This window comes from Mus pahari, chromosome 15, assembly GCF_900095145.1.
Source record: "Mus pahari chromosome 15, PAHARI_EIJ_v1.1, whole genome shotgun sequence".
NCBI classification, from domain to species: Eukaryota; Metazoa; Chordata; class Mammalia; order Rodentia; family Muridae; genus Mus; species Mus pahari.
The window spans coordinates 8,771,881-8,792,743 of record NC_034604.1 but is presented as its reverse complement, the minus strand read 5'-3'; the positions used below and the strand labels follow the sequence as shown (position 1 = coordinate 8,792,743).

Below are 20,863 nucleotides of genomic sequence, written 5' to 3'. Positions count from 1 at the left end.
AAAAAAAAAAAAAAAAAAAGCATGCTTTACTAATTACAAGAAATAATTCTCTCTCTTATTTTCCTCTCATAGCTAAACAGTAGATTGAAGCAATGCTCCCCGCTTTTCCAGGCGACATTAGTACAGGAGTAAGGAGCGGAGAAGACATCTGTCTGCAGCTCCGAGTGCCTGAGGGAAAGAGACTTGCAGGGTATGGGAGGAGCTAGAAAACCTCTCTGCACCTACCATTGGCAGGCCACTCCTCCCAAGTTCAAGGAGACTTCTTTACATGGTACATCCCTACATCTCACCCTTGACTTTCTTATTTGTCATTCGGGATGTAACAAATAGTGCTGTGAACAGTCCCTTGGTGTGCAACCCGTGATGAATAAATAAAAATTGTTGTTATCAACTTGGCACTCGTGAAAAGATGTTCCTAACTAAGAAACCCTAACGTGCATTGAGACACCAAGTGTAGCATATGCTGAGAGAACTGTTCATTAAAAATGTCTCTTCAAGTCAGCTGCCACGATCAACAAGTGCCCCATGGAGCCTGCTGCTGTCTTTGACTCTGTTGCTTGTCCAGATCCACAGGGAGGTTAAGCCAGGAAGAGGCTCTCCCAGATGTGAGCCCCCAACTTCAGTGTCACAGAGCCTGGAATCCTTGCCCAGCTCCCCCACTCCAGCCTACACACCCTTACCATCTCTCTATAGCTAACCCTCCATCCTTTGCTCTACAAGGCTGGCTGCTTTGTCCCTTCAGATGTAACCCAACCCAGCCCAGTTTTGTGACTAGTGCCCTATGCATCCCCCAGCACCAACATTTCATACAGATCTGGAGGGTAACCAAACACGTTGTGTATTTTGTGCAGTGTGCCCTGGGATTATTGAGAGGAGGTGTGGTAGGTTATTAGAACCTGAGGCAACTTTTGCTTTATACAACCTACATAGCATCCAGTGCACAGAAGCTACTCAAGATGATCTGTCTATGAATAACTGAAGTGTATCTCTGGGACACTTGTCCTTCCACAACCTTTGCTATTATTTTCTTGTTTCATGCACATTACTAAACATATTGAATATGACCAGCATTATGTCAGGCAACAGGGTCTGGGAAATAAATAGGCTTTCCTTAGTGTTCAAGATATACTGTGAGAATGTGTGAATGTGTGTGTGTGTGTGTGTGTGTGTGTATGTATATGTGTGTGCGCAAGCAACTCTGTGTATTTGTGTATGCACATACTCATGTGTGCATGTATAAGGACATGGATTATGTATTTAGAATTATAACTAAAAGTTATATACACACACATATATGGCTGTTGGTGAGGATAAGGGTATACAGAGCTGTGTACAGATGGGTGCATGCAGGAATGAGTATGGGAATAAAGGCATGTACAGATATTTTGGGGAGGAGTATTTAAGAAACTAGGAGAAGTGGTATATAGACCTATGGGAGAAGATGCGAGTTATATAAAGAGCACATAAGGATGTGGGAAAGGACCACTTTGTAGTAGATGGATGCTGGGAGGAGGAAGATGGGTTGAGATGGGAAAGGGCGTGTAGGAATGAGAATGGTATATGTATGGAGACCATAAGTCTCTCTGTCTCTCTGTCTCTCTCTGTCTCTCTGTCTCTGTCTCTGTCTCTGTCTCTCTCTCTCTCTCTCTCTCTCTGTGTGTGTGTGTGTGTGTGTGTGTGTGTGTGTGTGCCTGCCTGTGTGGTGTGAGCTCCTCATTCTAATTCTAAAACATGAACACAGAAGAAATGACTTATTAGGTGAGCAGTCTTGTATTTTGCCCAAGATCTTTCTAGCCCTCAGTGGGATCCCAGCCCCAAACAATCAACTCCACCTGTGGATTTTTGGAAAGGGGGTGCTATGGGTGATGGGCACACAGGGCAGGAAGAAACCTACCTCTCACACTGTGCTCCTGTGTATCCGGGTTTGCAGGTACACCTCACAACTCCGCCATCCACAGCACAGCCAGTGGCAAAACTTATAGGGAGACAGAAAAAGTGCTTCAGTGCAAACAGAACCCCATGGGTCCACTGTTTTCTATCGTAAGAACCGGACTCCATGAAGTGAAAATGGAAACCCTTCGTGTGGAAGGTTTGGAGTGAAGAAAGTTGTATGGGGAGACAATTTTGCCCCTGGAGGCTCGCCAGTGTGCAGGATGAATAGCTTCAGCCAGCACTGGGCAAGTGGGCTGAATACAGGCATGCATTTTCTTTCTGGCTTGGATAAATGCATTCCTTCCCTTGAGACAGACACAGTGCCTCAGTCTGGGAGAGATGATTACAACACTTTTTCCCCAGGAATAACAAGCAGGGGATACAAGCCTAGGCAGGAAAGAGAATAGCAAGTTCTAATTCTCTTCAAATATTGTCTCCTTTTTTCTGCCAGCTTCTTCTATGTAGAGCCCACTCCTAGCCATCAGGCCAGGCCCCAGGAGCCCAGAGAGAAGCACAGAGTTTCTCCTACTCTCTTGGGATTTCTAGGTTATACTTGCTGGTGGCTTTACATTGTTTTCTAATCAAGTTCTGAAATTTCAATCCCTTTTCTTTTAGCTCTAAACTGACAAATATTTGAGAAATCTTTTTTTGCTCCCAAAGAGGCCATGAAAGGCCTTGCTGATGGAGGAAGAGGCATTAAACAATTGCAATGTCAAACTTGAATATCCTTGAGCAGCCCAGCTCCACCAGCTAGATGCTTTCACCAAGCCCGAGTAGCTCTCCAGTGCCCTACGGAGGTCCTGTCTTTTCTCCTTCTGCCTGTGCAAGTCTGGGCAGGCGTGGAGGGCTGGATTGCCACACAAAGAACGCTGCAGAACAAGGCAGGCTGAATGGGAATCAGGCACACAGATAGAAAGGCCAGGCAGACATGGGGATCTCTGCATGGAGAAGCAGCACTCATGTCTGTGACTTTGTGAGAAGGAAGATGTGGCTGCTATGGGTCTGCTTTGCACTCTGCTTCTATTCCTGAGCCTGCACTGCATAGGCAGTTTCTTGATTTTCAAACGTGTTACTACTTTCCTTAGTTAGCTGTTACATCACTCTTTCTTTGGAGGCCATGTTGGTCACGTCACAATGAACAACAGTATAACAATGTGCCAGGCCCATTGAGAACAGGAGAAAAAATGGTGACTGTTCTACCTGCCATCTGTCAGTCACACCAGGCCCAGATGACAGCTACACTTGGACCACCCAAGGCTTCCATCACACCAAGAGTTAAACCCAGATGTTGACTATAGCCTTCAAGCTTAAGAATCATGGAATCTGAGTCCTGGTGAGACCTTCAACCTCATCTCCAGCCCTCTTGATGTTGAGGGAAAACCTGAATAATCCCTTTGTTTCACTTGTCTTTGTTTACTTAAAACATTCCTAACGTGGGGCCCATGTGGATGAGGTATTCTGAGATGCCAGGAGCTCGGCATAGGTAACAACCCTGACTCATGGGGTTTAATGGTTATCCAGACAAGCTTCCAAGGCTTGAAAGCCACTTTTGTTGGAGCCATTGACTCTCCTCTTGGACAGGAAGAAGGGTCCACTAGGTGATACTGTTGACATCAAGGGACAGAAAACCTCAGCCTTCAGATCAGGCCAAAGCTGCCACTTCCTGGGTGAGCATTCTATGGAGTTCAATCCTATACTTGTAGGTGACTGATCAATGTTCCCCTTGTCCCATCTCACTTTGATGCTTGCCTTAAGTAATGCTTCCTCCTTATTCCATAAATGGTCTTGAACCTGCTCTTATGCAGATGGGTCTAAAACTTGCTCCGCATCCTGTCTCTGTGCTTGGCTGCCCCAGGAGGAGCCTGCTTTTCTCCTTCACAAAACTCATCCTTGCAGTGACTGACAGATTGTGCATCCAATAAAGAAGCCCAGTTGGGTCAATGTCCTCTCTAGTGCACTCCAGACCTTCCTGCCTCTCTATGAGCATGGCTCTTTAACCTGCTTCCTCCCCATCTGCTTTCAGTTCAGTGCAATTGCCAGTCCACAAACTGAGCTTGTGATCCTTCAATGCACGTTCAGGGCAGGGCAGATGCTACAAGGGTTTCCCTTCTGGGACCAAGATGCTGCCATGGCTGTCTCTGCTCATGATTAATGTCTCTCCAAACAACTCCATGCCCTCTTGGCCACTCTTGACAACATAGGCACTCACTGACAATTACATAGTCTCATGGCTGTCTGATATTGTATTTAGTGTTTATTTTTGCATTTACTTGCTGAGTTACGATGACATTTTCTTTCCCTGACCCACACCAGGGAAACTTCAGGACATCAGATCCCACCATATTTACAGTATATTGATTTCCTTAGCACAAAGCCAGGCTGAGAGCTGGCTCCATCATTGGGTGCCCAGGAAATTTGTAAAACCATTGAGGGAGCGGCAAAAGAAAAAAAGAAAAGGAAAAAGACAAAAGGGAACAATTTTAAAAGATGGTTTTTGTTTGATTATTGCTTTTGTTTTTCTCTTGTATTCATGTCTGTTCATTTAAAAGAAAATGGCTCAGCCATTAAAGGCTAGGCTCATAATAAAAAAGGCAAGAAACTCCCCAAACCAAACACATCCCAAACCCAGCCTCAGTGAAATATTATTCACTTACCATACAGTTTACCCACAAATAGTATAAAAGTCACAGATTTGAACAAACACCACTATGGTCAATTTTAGAACACAGTTATCACTTCAAGAAAACTCACAGCCCTTTAGCAGTGACTTCTCTTTAACCCGCTACCCCCCCCCACACACACACACACATCTGCTCAGTTTTGTGCAACTGACAGACTACAAACTGCAATTTGTGAGCCTCGACTGTACCTGTTGGTATGAGGGCAGGGGCAGACCCTACAGGATCCGTGGATGGCGTTTCCATAGTGACCCTCCTGGCAACGCTCACAGTGCTCCCCAGCTGTGTTGTGCTGACAGTTCTGGGGACAGATAGGACTAGTTAGCTGTCTGTTGCAGGGATCACTTTCAAGGTCATTATCAGTTTATACATCTTTAAACTCAGAGCTTCAAGTATGCTCGGTGAGCGTGGCATAGTTGAACTTCAGTTCCGGCCCCTGATCTCATCCAGTCATAGCTCAAGTCCTCTGGCGGCATGATCACATGGGCTCTGTTAACCACGTGCAGTTTTTCCTGTTTAATTGCCGTTGGTACCACACAAAAATACTGGGACACCGGAAGGAGAGCTCAGCCTTTGTAAAGTACTTACGCTTGCCTGACATGCACAAGGACCTGAGTTTGCCCCCCAGAAGCCTTGTTTTCAAAGCTATGGTGGAACATGCTTGTAATCTCAGGATGGGGAGAGGGGGATGGCTGGATCCCTGGGCCTTACTAATTAAGCTCCAGGCCATCGAGGGACTCTGTTGCAAAGACAAACAAGCAAAATAAGTAGATGGTGCCTAGGAAGCACACTAGCATCTTCCTCCAGCTGCATGCACACACACACACACACACACACACACACACACACACACACACACACCATTTCACACCATCTCACACACACTCGCACTTACACTTTACAGTAAAGGCTCTTTTCATTATCTAGAGTAGAGAAAGCACATCTAGGTTCTTATGCCACAATATCACTTCAGCTGTGCCTCTTGGGCAAATTCCTTCATTTATCTAAGTTTTATTTTTTCCTATACCAATTTTATCATCATATGACTACATATAAGTATAGTTTTCCTAAATGTGCCATTAGAAGAATGTCACTTCCCAATGTTTATAGGAGCATTTTAGAAGGCAAAAGGTAGGTAGGCTAGATGTGCTGATCATATATATATATATATATATATATATATATATATATATATATATCTTTATCCAGGCAGTTGGGAGGCAGAGGCAAGCAGATCTCTGAGAGTTCAAGGTCTTCCAAGTTTACATAAAAAGTTCCAGACTAGCCAGAGTTATATAATGAGACCCTGACTCAAATCAAATAAGCAAGCAAGAAAATTAAAACTGTCCTGGGTCCCTGGGAAGTGCATCTTCTCTCTCCCATCCTTTTAGAAAGGGTCTTTGTTGCGGATAGCCCTGGGGCTAATTATATTTGATGTTAATTCCATTTTCCAGTGAGTGGCTGTGAACAAGGAATGAGGCAGCACTCAGGTGATTTCCTGTAAAAGGGCTTCCCACCTTAATTTGTAAAATAAAGGAGAGCTGATGATTGGGCTGATAAAAGGGAAGGTGGAGAGGAAGGTGGAGAGAGAAGGAGAAAATGGAAGAGGGAAAAGACACAGAGACTGACGAAGAAGAAAAGCTAAGCAGAAGCACATGGCCTGGAGAAACTGCAAATTCTAAAGGGTCTCACAGATATGGAAGTAGAGCAGTGGATCTACCCAATCTAGGCGCACAGCCTGTAATCATATTACCTGTGCTATGTTTTCATTGCTGGGGCATAATTGGGTTGGAGAGATTTACTGCAACAGGTCTTCTCTGGGACTAGCCCCATTTTACTTCATAATTCATTAACTAGGATACACTAAAGGACAATACACTTTCAATAGGTGCTTATACATGGAGTTTGTGAAAACTGTGGAAAGTTACACAATATCAGAAGACCCTTTAACACAAGTTCCAGAGAATTAAGGAATTGTGTCTAAGCATTGTATTTGTGTAACTCCAATCATCCTCGTGTCAAAGCTGACGACGCCTTACCGAAGGTGCTCCACAGCGAAGCACCACCATGACTTGCCACCACCCAGTCCGGCAGAAGATGAACTAGATTTTCATCCTCACAACAAAGCTTCAAATACACACATACCCAAGCATGTGCATGTACAGATGAACACAGAGAGAACGGGGTGGGGGTGAGAGAAAAAAGAAAAGGGAGGACAGTTCCCTGGGCTACAGACAGTTGGTAACTAAGATGACCTTGAAAAGGTTGAGCTCTAACAGTTACTTATCTCTTTATGCCACCACCATGGTGCTTGGACCAGGCAAGATAATGGATGTGAAGAGTTAAGTCCTGGGACTAAGTTAGGAAAAATAAATTACAAGAGGATGGGGCTTGTCTCCAATGGAAAAGACACCCAATTAAGCAAATCCATGTTTTATGAATCATTAAGGAATTAAAAATAATATAAAGCATGGTTAGGTAGTATGCCGGTTGGAATGAGAATGGTTACCATAGGCTCATATGTCTGAATAAGTAGTCCCCAGCTGGTGGAACTGTTTGGGAAGGATTAGGAGGCGTGGCTTTATTGGAAGAGGTGTGCCACTGGGGGTAGGGTATAGGGTTTCAGTAGTTCATGCCAGGCTCCGTTAGCTCCCTCTGCCTCATGGTTGTCGCCCCAGTGAGTGGATTGGTAGGTATGTACGCATGTGTAAAGAAAGTTCCCTGGAGGAAAGGTTGTGTCTGGTGGTTCTGGGCTCAGCACAGGTCTCAGGACAGACAGCACATTGTCAGGATTTCCTGTGAGAAGTCTGTCTGGAGGAGCCACAGCAGCCTTTAGAGGCAAGCAAAGAGAGAGTTATAGAAATAGCAAGTGGAAAAGAAAACCTTGTTTGGTTGAAAAATGAAGTATGAGTCCCACAAGTTATCCTTCCATGAAGCACACAGAATCTAGAAAAACAAAATCCTTTTGTTCTCTGGAGGCCTTTAGAAGGTAGACTTGATGTCTGCAATGGCTCTGTGATGCGATAAACATTCACTCTTGATGAAGGTGATGCCTTTGTCTCTCTCTCTCTCTCTCTCTCTCTCACACACACACACACACACACACACACACACACCAGGTAGTATCAAACAGACTTTGTTCATGAATACTTATGAACTGGAAAACAACCACTTAGTCTTTTTGAACATAAAAGGTTAGAATCCATCAGCTGGCCTTTTGGCACTTTCCTGTTCTGGCCTGTCCCAGCAAGCAACAGAAGCAGACCCCTGAGGTGTGAGGAACAGGTTCAGCACAGTCCTGGAACTCTGCAGATGCCAGCCACGTTGCACAAAGCGAGTTGAGGCAGCAGAGTGAATTTCCAGAGGTCCCTGCTTTAACTGGGGGGACCCTGGCTATCAAAGCGGGAGAAGTCTGATGGGAAGGAAGAATGGAGCACAGTTAAACATAAATAAACGGGGCTGGAGAGATGGCTCAGTGGTTAAGAGCACTGGATGCTCTTCCAAAGGTCCTGAGTTCAAATCACAGCAGCCACATGGTGGCTCACAACCATCTGTAACATGATCAGATGCCCTCTTCTGGTCTGTCTGAAGAGAGCAACAGAGTTCTCACATACATAAAGTAAATAAATAAATCTTTTTTAAAAATCTTTTAAAAAAAACCAAATAAACAATTTTAAAAGGCTCTTCAGAGATGAAAATTACTTAACAAACTGATTTTTAAAAAACTTTTTTGTTTGAGGAAAGGTCTCGCTATATAGCCTTCTTAACCTGGAACTGGCTATATACACCGGGCTAACCGTGAACACAGAGATTTGTCTACCTCTGCTAGAATTAAAGGCTCGTGCTACCATGCTGGCCACAAGCTAATATTATTGCAGAGAATTTGATTATTACAATATCCCAAAGTAAGACCCTTTTCTAGCCTGTAAACTTTAGCCAACAAAACTGACTTAAAAAGTAGCTCGAAGCCCTGACTGAGGCTGTGAGGAAGGAAAGACCGTATTTTCTCCTCCTTGGTACCATCCACTTGCCCACCTTTCCTGTGACCCCACTTTATCTTCACAACCATGGGCGTTTGTATTTGTCTGACGAAGGGTAAGTCATAAGTCATCCCCAGTATCCCCTTCTCCCTAATTTTTTCTTTCTTTCTTTCTTTCTTTCTTTCTTTCTTTCTTTCTTTCTTTCTTTCTTTCTTTTTTATCTTCTTTCTTTTTCCTTTTCTCATGAATGTCTTGTATTTCTCCCTTCCCAGTTTCTCTTTATTTTTATTTTTCCAGGCAAGTTCTCATGTCTCACAGGTTAGCCTCAAACTTGCTAGGTAGCCAAGGATGACCTTGAACTTCTGTGGTAGTTTGAATAAGAATGGCACCCTTAGGCCCATGTATTTGAATGCTTTATCATCAGGGAGTGGCAATGTCTGAGGATTCAGAGATGTGGCTTTGTTGGAGGAAGTGGTTTTTGTTGGAGGCTTTGAGGTTTCAAAAGCCCACACTAGACCCAGAGTTGCTCTCTGCCTGCCTATGGATCAGGACGTAGAACTCTCATACTGTCCAGCATCTGCCCACATGCTACCATGCTCCCTACCATAATGATCATAGGCCAAACCTCTGAAACTGTAAGCGAGCCCCAATTAAATGCTTTCTCTTATAAGAGTTGTCGTGGTCATGGTATCTCTTCACAGGACAGAGCAGCCACTAAGGCAACTTCTGATCTTCCTGCCTCCACCAGAGTGCTGGGACTCCAGGCTGGTTCATATGGTGCTGGGCCCTGTGCACACTAGGTAAGCACTCTGCTCCATGCTCAGCATGGGTACCATGCTCAAAACTGAGCCTCAGACGGACAGCTCAGCATTATTAGATCTACACAAGACTTGAGCCCTTTGATCCACCTGTTGATATATTTAACGAGGCAGAGAAAATAGGAGCTAAGGTATCTCGTGACAGTTCAGTCAGGTGTTCTCCTCTGAGGGTGTATGTCACAACACAGGCAGAAGTGAAGTGTAAAATACCTAAGTAGACTCGGTGTTTCAGAAGCTATGGCAAAAGCATTCTCTGCTTAGGGTTCTATGGGAGATGGGACATTGACGTCTCAGGAAAAGGAGGAGGAACAGATTGTCTGCTGACAGCAGCAGAACTACCAATTTACTTACAATGCATATGCCAGAGCCATCCTGGCATCTATTTGAATGTCCGTTGCAATTGCAGGGAACACACCTTCCTGCGGGTAAGCTTTTGTTGTCCCGATAGTATCCAGGGCGACAACCCTATTTTTCAAACAAAAAGCATTTAATTAGTACAAAGAGAAGAGACGAATTATTTTTGACAGCTCGTCACAATTCTGACTGTGAAGAAGTCAGGGTTTTGAAGCCTTCTCGCTCCAGGTCTTAAAAGGACTTCTGATGCCAACTGCCCATCCAACTGCCCGTCCGTGACTGTTGCTGTTGGTCAGGCTGTGCTGGTTCTTTGTGACAGTGGGACTGGAAAGTAGCAGAGAAAGGAGATGTGGGCAAGGGCCACTCTCCACACACAGGTCCCTCCTCATACACCCATCGTCTCAAAGGGGCTGAGGAGGTAGACAGGTAGGACGTAAGAGGATCAGAACTGTAGCCCCTACTGGGGCAGACAGCTAAGCCAAACAACTCAAGCTCAAGATTCTCTTAATAGCCCACCCCTCCCTGAGTATGGGTTCAGGCTGGTGGGAGGCAGGGTGGAGTGGACATAGAGTAGTCAATGGTATCTACTCAACAACGTAACAGTTACTGAAATCATTGCAGTGACACTTACTAACCAGTGCTCGCCAGGAAGCCAGGGCAGAAGGAGGTGTTGAGTTCTCACATACAAGACTTGAGAAAAATTTCTCCGACATACAGAGTTCCAGCCTGAGTCTCCGGGTTTGGTCTTGTTTTGGGGCCAATATTCTATCAGTCATTGCTTTACTGTCCCCGCCCACTCTAATAACATGGGTTACTAGTGTTTGTAAGAATAAAAAGTTAAGATTTTTCCATGGGCTTATGTTAATCCCAGCACTTGGGAGACAAAGGCAGGGGATCTCTGTGAGTTCCTGACCAGCCAGAGCTACAGAGGAAAGCCGTATCTCAACAACAATCCAACAGATGAATAAAAACAATGATTTGATTCTTACAGAACTCACTAAAATCATTTGGTGTCCCATCTGCCTTTAGCAAGGACGACAGGTAAATAGGTAGATAAGATTTATATTGGCAGAGCTAATCAATTCATAGATTTCTCTTTAGTCCCTGCTCTGAGCTCCCAGATTCCCACCTTTAAAGCAACAGGAAGAATTAGTATCTCAACCAACCTCATTGTCCTAAACAGCATATATGTCCATAAGACTCTGAAATGACAGTCAAAGGGAACCTTGAGATTAAACAGGCCAGTCATACTGCCTGTGCCCACAAAGGCCGGTACATGGACAACAGGAAGAATAGAGGAAGCGTGTGCCAGCCAGGAACTCCTTCCTAAAGACTTTTGACTGCAGCTCATACAAGCGACAGAACAGATGTAATGTCTAATGTAATGTTCCTTTAAGAGAGATTAGGGACCATGTTTAGACAAAGTGATTTTTTGCAAATTTTTTTCTTTGTAGGCTATACATGAATAGGCTTGCCTAAAGGAGAATTAAAGTAATAAAAGAATGTTCTTTGCTGCTAGCTCAGCTGTGAGACACATCTGAATGAAATTCAGCCAGGGACGATGATCATATCTGCAATAAGCCAGCTGAAGTTAACATGTTACTTGCCAAAATAATTATATTTGGGAAGGGACAAATTATCCAAATGAACAAACAGGTCTTGTGAATTGAAGGTACCATCGTTGGGCAAAAGCCTTAATTAAACCTCCTTTGGGGAAGGACAGTCTACCATGACCAAAGCAAAACCATCCACCTTGATGTGCTTTTAATTACCAGCAAGAAAAAATGTTCTGCCCAATTTCTAGGTCATGTGATTTGGAGTTCTTGTCAGTGACTCAGTCGTAACCATTTCGTGCCTCCACAAAGCAAGCAAACATATTTGCCAGAAGTGTTCAAAGTCTATTGAAGATTTATTCCAGATGAAAATTAATGTATCCTAATATGTCAACAAAGAGACTTCATAAGTGGTGAAGTTTTGCAAAGCCATTTTTTAAGGATAAAATTTCTAGTAACAATTTATATTACAGATGATAAAACCATGCCCCGTCTACTTTCTAGGTCTATTTCATGAGCCACAGGCTCAATTTCTCTGTAAGCGTACATACAGCAGCCAGGGCATGTAAGAGGTGAGCAGAATGCCTGAATGTTTCGTGCCTGACAAACCACGGCATGTCTGTGAGGCACTACACAAACTTAGATCGCTTTTCTTAGCCTTGTCTCTTATTGTTTCCTATGTTATACTTTGTGGATAATTTTTTTCCAGGTCAAATGCAAGCCTCCATGAAGTAGGCTCTTGTTCCAGGCTTGAGCTAGTTCTGAAAGGGCAGAGTTTCGTGGTATACCAAGATTCCACAAGCGTCCAGGCTCTTAGCTGTCTGGGCATTCCAAGGTGGGCTGAAGTTTATGGAGCTTGCACTTAATGGCTCAGGAGAGCAATCTGTCAGGCACTGCAATAAATCCTGCCACTCACAGCAATTAGGAGGCCATCTGCCCTTTTCCCAGCCCACCCATCTACTCATTAATATCACCAAGCTGGACACATTTTCCCACCCCAAAACAAAATTTAAAAGGAGCATTACCTGGCTGGGTCTAAGCTCCATATAACTTGCTTGCAGATGATTTTGACTTGGACGCTGAAGAAATGATACCCTTTGCTGCTCTGAGCCATACCCCAGGCACTGGCCCAGGGCTGTCCCAAAGATCCACAACCATCCTGTGCTCCAAGCTGACCACCTCACTGCAGGCGGCATTCTGATCCCTGCGTGTCCTGCCTGGCTGCGTGCAAACCTCTGTGTTCTTCCTCTTATAGCTGCCCTTCCTGCAGTGCCTGGGCCTGCCTGACTCAGGAAAGAAGGCTGTCTGCGGCAGGGGCCCCACCTTTAAACTTCACACATGAGTCAGCCTACACAGGCAGAGAGCACATAACAGTCCCACAGGTAAGTGCAGTCTTCCTTAATTCCTGGGAGGTGGGGCAGACGTCACCTTCTACTCACCTGGCCCTGCAGACAGCACCAGACTATGAGAGCAGCTGTAAATCACAGGCTGAGTCAGGGCAAATGCCCACACCCTGGCCACAAGGGTGCTAATCCACCTTCTCCTCCTCTTTTCCTTGGGCTATCTATTTTATATTTTAGGTCAGTTAGAAAAGAGATGGAAGGCATAACCTATGAACTAACTCACAAGCAAAGGAGTTCCCACAACGCTAAGGCGAGGGAGGTACTCGTTGGCTTAAGGAACACAGGGAAGTGAAGAGCTTTGCTGGTTTGTGTACATTCGGTGCGCCGGGTACACAGAACAACATCACTGCTATCTCCTACTGATTTTACCAACACTGCTTCTTGTTAGGAAAAGAACATATTGATTTATGGGTTGAGATAGAAAATAGTTTTATTTTGTGGTACACTTTAATCTTGTGAGGCTAACTTTAAACAGCTCAGACCTGCTATGAGGTGGAGAATGGGAGGGAGATTTTTGCCTTCTGAGTCCAGGATTTAACTACACCAGGGTGGTGGGGAGGCGGGATGGCGGGGTGGAAGGGTGGCGGGGTGGTGGGGAGGCGAGTAGGCGAGGAGGCGAGGCGGTGTGACTAGGAAACAACAGACACAAACACAGCCTTCCTACCTCCGATTTTTACATCTATGGAGCACCTTGGAATGGCAAAACACTGTGTGGTCTTTGGCACGTTTTGAACCCCTGAAGGTAGTCTAGGGGGATATTAGATCTGGCCCAGCACACTTGGATGATGGGTAGAGAAAGACCCAACACTGCTGCACTGTTGGAGAGCAGCCAGGAAAAGCCAGACGCAGGTGGGGCCTCAGGGAGGTGGGGAATACCAACCTGGGAAAGTTCCCTACCTGGCATGAGTCACCTGTGTAGTCAGGGGGACAGGCACACATCTCCACAAGAAGAGCCCTGGGTCCACTTCCCGTGTCAGAGGCCTCCTCCAGCCCTACCTCACCCAAGGTGAGCCGCTGTGTCTCGGTGAAGTAGAGGCCCCGGATGTGGAGTCTTTCCAGTCTGGACAGCACAGTCATCAGCTCCTCCCGGGACACTGGGGCACTGTTGCCTTCGTGTCTGAAGTTTCCCTGCGTGGGCAAACGGAGAGGCTTTCTTAGGAAAGCTCTCTTCCAGAGAGAGGGCCCTCTCTGGAATGGGTCAAACCAAAGACAGCTAGCGTGTGTAAGGGAAAGACTCAAAGGAAGGTGGAGTTTGTGTGTGTGTGTGTGTGTGTGTGTGTGTGTGTCCTGGAACAGTCACACCAGGCTGCTCCCAGGAAGGGGTCTCCAAGAGCAGTGCTATGCCTTTGTAAATGTGCTTTAATCTGGGAAGAATATAGAGTCAGTGATGAAGACATAGGAAGAAAACACAACTGAATCAGGTAGTGCTAGCTAGTGCCGTAATTAGCACAGCCCACGCAGTCTTCTTGCACACAGGTTTGTTTTATTGACTTGCTACTTTATTTGTTCATTTCTTTAAATTTTTGCTTGGTTTTTTTGTTTGTTTGTTTGTGTTGGAGGGATTGTTTTGTTTATTATTCTTGAAACAGAGTCTTGCTAAGTAGCCCAGACTGGCCTGGAGCTTACCGCGTAGCCCAGGCTAGCCTGGTGTTCATGATCCTTTTTACCTTAGCCTCCAAGTGCTGAGCTTTCCAGTGTGAGACACTCCTTATGACTCCTCATATCATTTTTGATTTGTAATATGCATGTGCAATTTTATTATTTAAAAGAACACACATGGCATGAAATGTACCATCATACCCATTTTAACTGCAGATTCCACAGCATAGCAATCTAAACTATGAGCATGGCACAAGTCTGAAAACCTTGCTCAGGCTTGGAAACAAAAGCTCTGCACAGGACCCTCCCCCAGCCATGGAAAAGCATCCCCAATTTTTAAGAGGACTAGACTATCTCAGGGGACCTCACATCAGTGGACTCACATCCTATATACATATTTTTTGTGTGACCGATTACTTCTTATCAAGAAGTTATTTAACAATGAATTTTCTGCTCATAGCTCTGATCACTGTGCTAAAAGTTGTGCACATAGTTTGCACATAATTCTTTGTTGCACTGTTTCCTTTTCTTTGTAACTTTCCACTCTCTATGGCATATGTGTGTCAGAGCATGTGTGTCAGAGCACACATGGAGCTCAGGGGACAACTTGGAGGAGCCGGTCCTCTCCTTCCCACATGAAAACTCCTGGTATCGAACTTGGGTCCTCAGGTTTGCTTGTAGATGCCTTTGCCTGCTGAGCCGTTTTTTCAGTCCTCCTTCAATGCCCCGCCCACTTCAGCTTTTATGTTACTGGGGGCCCCTTGCATGGGATGGATGGAACCTGGGAAGTTCTCTGCCTTTGCTTTCTGCATGTGGATTACAACACACTTGTATAAACCCCTTCCATCTATTGTATTTAGGGCTTGAGGGTTTGGAGCTGATACATTAGTGATCATCATCAGGTTTGGGAAGTGACTGCTTCTTCAAATGTTTTCCTTTCTCTTTCTGGAGTCTCCATTATACATTGGGACACTTGAGCTCCTTCAAACTCACATCTGCCTCCAAAAGACGGTATGAACCAAACCGTGTGAGCACTGAACACTCTCACTCTACAGTCTTATCAGATCCAGTGGTGGAGTTGTGCACTTTGGTAGCCAGTTGAAACAAGAAGTTTAGTCTGTCATGGTTCTAGAAGCTCCAAGCCCCACATCAAGGTGCTGGCTGCACCAGCTGCATCAGGAGGGTCTCTTCCTGGTTTGTAGATGACACACATGACCGAGAGAAAGCAACTTCTCTGATGTGGCTCTCTATGCTGGTTTATTTTACTTTTATCTGTGTGTATATGGCAGGTCTGCATGCCATGTACATGCAGGAAGGCGCTTATGGAGCACAGTGGACAGCCTCGGAACCCTTACAGCAGGGAGAGCGGAGAACAGCCTCGGAACCCTTACAGCAGGCATTACCAGAAGTGGTGAGCCACCCAGTCTGAGTGCTGGGAACTAAGCTCAGGCCCTTTGAAAGTGCAACAGCACTCTTAACCATGGAACCATCTCTCTAACACTAAGGAACATGAGCTCTCCGCTTTCTCTGGGCATGAGTACCGAATCAGTGGGTACAAGATGGAGACAGGAGAATCCGTGCTGATCAGCCTTCCTGGCAAGTTTCAAGCCAATGAGAAAGCATTTCTTAGACAAGGGGGAAACATCACTTAGGGAACTGTAGCTGAGGGGGTATTCTGCCCTGCTCCAAGAGAGACAGAGAGTTGGGGGGCAGACAAAACCATGTAACCGTGAAACACTCAATGGTATATTATATTCTAGATTGTGTGGTAGAGGTTTGCACATTGTGTGTGCATGTGGGTGTTGTATAAAAAACTCGACTAAAAGAAATAAAACACAGAGCAGGAAGGATCATCAAAAGCTTCTAGCCTCCTCTTTTACCTCAGTCACTTGCACTCTTCCGTGATGCAGCCTGTCTGGCCGTGGGTCGCTGTGTCCCTTATGGATGAGGGACATGTGTTGACCCTGGTTAAAGGGAAGCAGGAATGCATTAGTGCCTTAGATGCTTTGAGAGTCCTATTGATGTTAGAAGAGATCCCTCTGTGTATCTACGGCCTATGAAATAACCGGCCCCAGACAGCTCAGCTCCAATGGCTCAGTGCCATGGAAACAGGTAAACTGTAGCTAACATGGTACACTTCACAAATACGAAAACTATCTTGACCAAAAGCGATTTTAAAATACGGAGGGGGAAAAAAAAAGATCTGGGGAGCTAGCTGAGCAGTGGTCAGGAGAGCCAGCTGCTCTTCCACAGGTCCTAAGTTCAATTCCTAGCATCCCCAGGGAGGTCAGTCTCGGAACCTCTCCTGTGCATGGACAGACACACAGATTAAACATGTGGGCATATTAAATAATAAATAAATAATGTGTCAAAGATGGGAAAAGCATTTATTTTAGTCCTTCTTTATAGTAAATGTAGGAAGTACATTTTATAGCAGCCAACGGGACCTTACTTTGGTGGAAGACTGCTGAGAGGATGGGGATGGAGGAAGGGTTAATAGAGCCTAGCGTTGCAGCTGTGTGCTCAGCACCCTGAAGAAGAGAAAGTTAATGGATGAAGATATGGGCCCAGGACTCCAGTTTCACCGCTGTGGCATCAGGCCTCCACTCTCAGCCTTGGTCCCACCCCATCAAGTGGCTGCAGGGAGCTTCACAGAACATCCATGCATGGCAGCCCCACCCTAAGTCACACACTGCAGCCAGCCCAGCTGTTCTGTGTCGGTTCCAAACCCGCAGGCAGTCCATTCATGAGGGCAGAACATTATCGAGGCTCACAACCACTTTAAACCTTAATCTAAGGAACAAGACTCTTAATTACAGTGGTTTAAAATAAAGCAACAAAGAAAAAATGTTGTGAGCCTAAATAGTTTCTATGTCTGAAGGTAAAATTAATGATCACGACCTCCCAGCACATTCTAAGAGTATGTGCAGTTATGTCCTCTGCAGTAAAAGTTACATACAGCAGCTCTCCCCACCAGCCGAGCAATATGCCCAAAGGAAAGAAGGCCAAGGGGAAGAAGGTGGCCTCAGCCCCCACCGTCGTCAAGAAACAGGAGGCCAAAAAGGTGGTCAATCCTTTGTTTGAGAAAAGGTCCAAGAACTTCGGCATTGGGCAGGACATCCAGCCCAAAAGAGATCTAACACACCTCATCAAATGGCCCCAATACATCAGGCTGCAGCAGCAAAGAGCCATCTTCTATAAGCAGCTCAAAGTACCTCCTGCCATTAACCAGTTCACCGAGGCCCTGGACAGGCAGACAGCTACTCAGCTGCTTAAGCTCACCCACAACTACAGGCCAGAGACAAAGCAAGAGAAGAAGCCAAGGCTACTGGCTCGTGCTGAGAAGAAAGCTGCTGGCAAAGGGATGTCCCAACTAAGAAAGAGACCACCTGTCTGTCCTCTGAGCAGGAGTCAGTACAGTCACCACCTTGGTGGAGAACAAGAAGGCTCAGCTGGTAGCGATTGCCCATGACGTAGACACCATTGAGCTGGTGGTTTTCCTGTCTGCCCTGTGTCGAAAGATTGGGGTGCCCACTGCATCATCAAGAGGAAGGCCAGGCTGGGGCACCTGGTCCACAGGAAGACAGGCACCACTGTTGCCTTCACACAGGTTAACTCGGAAGACAAGGGTGCTCTGGCTAAGCTGGTGGAAGCTATTAGGACCAATTATAATGACCGATAAGATCCATCGCCACTGGAGAGGCAACATCCTGGCTCCTAGTCTATGGCTCGCATTGCTAAGCTGGAAAAGGCAAAAGCTAAAGAACTCGCCACTAAACTGGGTTAAATGTACACTAAGTTTTCTGTGCATAAATATAATTACAAAATTAAAAAAAATTACATACAGCAGTAGCTTCAGCTCTGAGATTGCTGTAAAATACAGAACGGAAACCCTGCCCAGCTGGGACAGTATTCTTATCACATGACAGTTGTTCTTAATGCAGGTCTAAAATCTTTGTTGCTTAATTTTCATTATGCTCTGCTAAGGTTTGCCGAGTTTTTTACAATTCAATACTTTTGTTTACTGGTCAAAGCAAAATATAGCACAGCAGTGTTGAAGACCAAGATCTACAGACATCTACGAAGCGCGCGGGGCCCTCTGCCGTGAGTGTTTGTATAGCAAGTGTGAGCCCCTGGGTTCCATCGCCAGCAGCTGACACAGAAACAGAGTCGGCTTCGGGCTATGGCTCCCTGACCCATAGTCCAGGGATTTTTGTCCTGTATTGCAGGAGTGCCACGAAGAATGGGCTCAAATCATTTTTGAGACTAAACTGAAAGATAAAACCATAAGACGTGAGGCAGTTTCACGTGAAATATAGCTAAATACACTGGAAGGGGAAAGGAGGAACCCTTTGGGCAGAGGTGCCACGTGCTCTAAACGTTCTGTGCTAGTGTCTTCAAAACATCAGATACAAATCAGTCTAACGTTCTGCACAGCCCACTGGTGGCCACTGAGTCGTCCTGCTGCTCGGACCACGCCTTAATACCTACGGTGAGCTGCACATCTGGCTGCGTTTCCAGAAGAACCATGTCTCCAGGTAAGCCAAAGGACTTGGCTTGGTAGGTGAGGTAGCCGCCGTATGATGACACCTGAAATTGAATGAACAGTGTCAACTGCACTGGACAGGAGCAGGCTGGCGCTAACCAGGATGCCTGGCAAAGCTGCGTGCTCTCTAGAAGGTGGGACGAAGAACATGCCACCACCTCCTGCTTTATGCCATTTTTACATTCCTGAAAACCATTAATACAAACGTGTTTATAATTAAGACTGTAGGGGCTGCCTGCTCTTTCAATTCCAGCACCCGCATGGTAGCTTACAACTATCTGTAACTCCAGTTCCTAGGGTTCTGACGCCTTCACACAGACATACATACAGGCAAAACACCAATGCACATAAAATAAATAAATAAATAAATAAATAAGTCTTTAAAACTAAAGAATGTACTTTTATTTAACAGAAAAACTACCAATCATACTAGAACAGTAAGATTTTGGTTTTCTCCCTCCCATGATGACTGTTATTTCGCTGGGAGAAATAGGTATATCCATTGCAAAGTAAGTTTATAAAAATAAATTTTCCACAAAAAAAAAAAATTCCTTGGAAGCAGATGGTGACGGTTGCCTGTGTTATTATAAATTTCCTGGAGAGAGAAGCCATGGTCGCCTGCTACCTCAGAGATACAGAATGGTGGCCATTTCCTGTCAAGTCCCTCACCTCTCCCCAGTCTCTCCCACTGCTGCAGTCAGCTGGGGATGGGGAGTGATCCGAGTGTGTGATGAGCAATATCATGTCACTGGGAGCGAAATGCTGTTCCACGTGAGAGCAGAGGAGAGTCTGGGTCCTAGACCATGGGAGCTTCTCCTAGGACCCGCAAGCTGACAACGCATCCCAGAGCTGTAGTCGAAGGCTCTAGACCCATTTCCAAGGAACACCTAAGCTTATCTTGTTGATGTTAAGCATAGTTTTGGTTTTTTGGGTTTGTTTGGTTTTTTTTTTTTTTTTGACAAGCTGGGATGGCTTTTAAGATACGTGCATGAATTCTGATAATCCGCTCTAGAAGCTGTCGCAGCTTGAACTAGGAATGTCCTCTATTGCCGTGCTGACTGGGGGACTGGGGGACTTTCAAGAGGCGTATCCTCAGCGGGCATGAGCTTGGGGAGTTCATGCCCCTGCCTACTTCCAGCTCACTCTCTGCTTCCTCTGTGTGGTAGAAGATGTGCTCCCTCAGCATTCCCTCAGCTTCCAGTTCTAACCACGGGCTGCCATGTCTCCCCCCACTGTGTGGCCTCTTGTTTTTGGTCGTGGTGTTTTACCACAGTAACAGGAAAGCAACTTGTTTTCTCCTTGAATGTGGGCTCAGTAACTCATTTCTAATAAGCTGATGGGGAGAATAAAGCAGAAATGAGATTCCATCGCTTCCAAGGTTGGGTTGTAAGATTATGGCTTCTGTCTTAATTCTTTTCATTAACTCTCTCCGCCTCATTCACCTTCCTCAGCTACTTTGCAGAAGCTAGCCACCACATCACAAAGGCTCCTCCATAGTCTAGGAAGGTCTCCGGTGAGGAGGATCCGAAGTTTCCAGCCAGAGATAGCAGAAGTACAAAAGTCTGTTAGCTAGCACAGCAGGGGATGTAGCAAGTGAACCTTCTAGCTCCGGGATGACTAGCCCTGGGTAAGCCCTGGTCCATAACCCCAGAGGCAGCTCTGGGCCATTGACTCCTGGGTCCCTGATCTACAGAAACTGCACAGCATAGTAACATGTCCCCTTAGGCTGCTGCACAGTAACAGATGACCGAAGAGGGCCATACAAGAGAAGCAATGAAAATATCAGAGCTCAGAGTTCTTCTCCCAGAATTAGAGATCTGGAGCCAACACTGAGTTAACTCACGAACATTGAGTTAATTCCTCATGGTTGATAATTTTATCAATTTCGCCTATTTAATGGAACCTCCATAGATACCCTGACATTTAAAATCAAATATGAACTAAGGACATCCCATGAGCTGGGCCCTGTGAGACCCACCCTTGCTCACATCTCCTGCCGT

General features: G+C 45.6%; 1 protein-coding gene across 1 annotated transcript in view; it reads right to left on the bottom strand.

Annotated features, from left to right (window-relative positions):
* Lama3 (laminin subunit alpha 3) overlaps window positions 1-20,863 on the bottom strand; it is a 240,668-nt gene that overhangs the window by 61,730 nt on the left and 158,075 nt on the right. The window contains exons 36-41 of the mRNA XM_021215025.2: window positions 18,809-18,907; window positions 16,198-16,281; window positions 13,616-13,846; window positions 9,760-9,873; window positions 4,802-4,911; window positions 1,895-1,975 (exon numbers count right to left, since the gene is read on the bottom strand). Coding sequence (XP_021070684.1) covers window positions 1,895-1,975; window positions 4,802-4,911; window positions 9,760-9,873; window positions 13,616-13,846; window positions 16,198-16,281; window positions 18,809-18,907 — 719 coding nt within the window. The remainder of the gene's footprint in view (window positions 1-1,894; window positions 1,976-4,801; window positions 4,912-9,759; window positions 9,874-13,615; window positions 13,847-16,197; window positions 16,282-18,808; window positions 18,908-20,863) is intronic.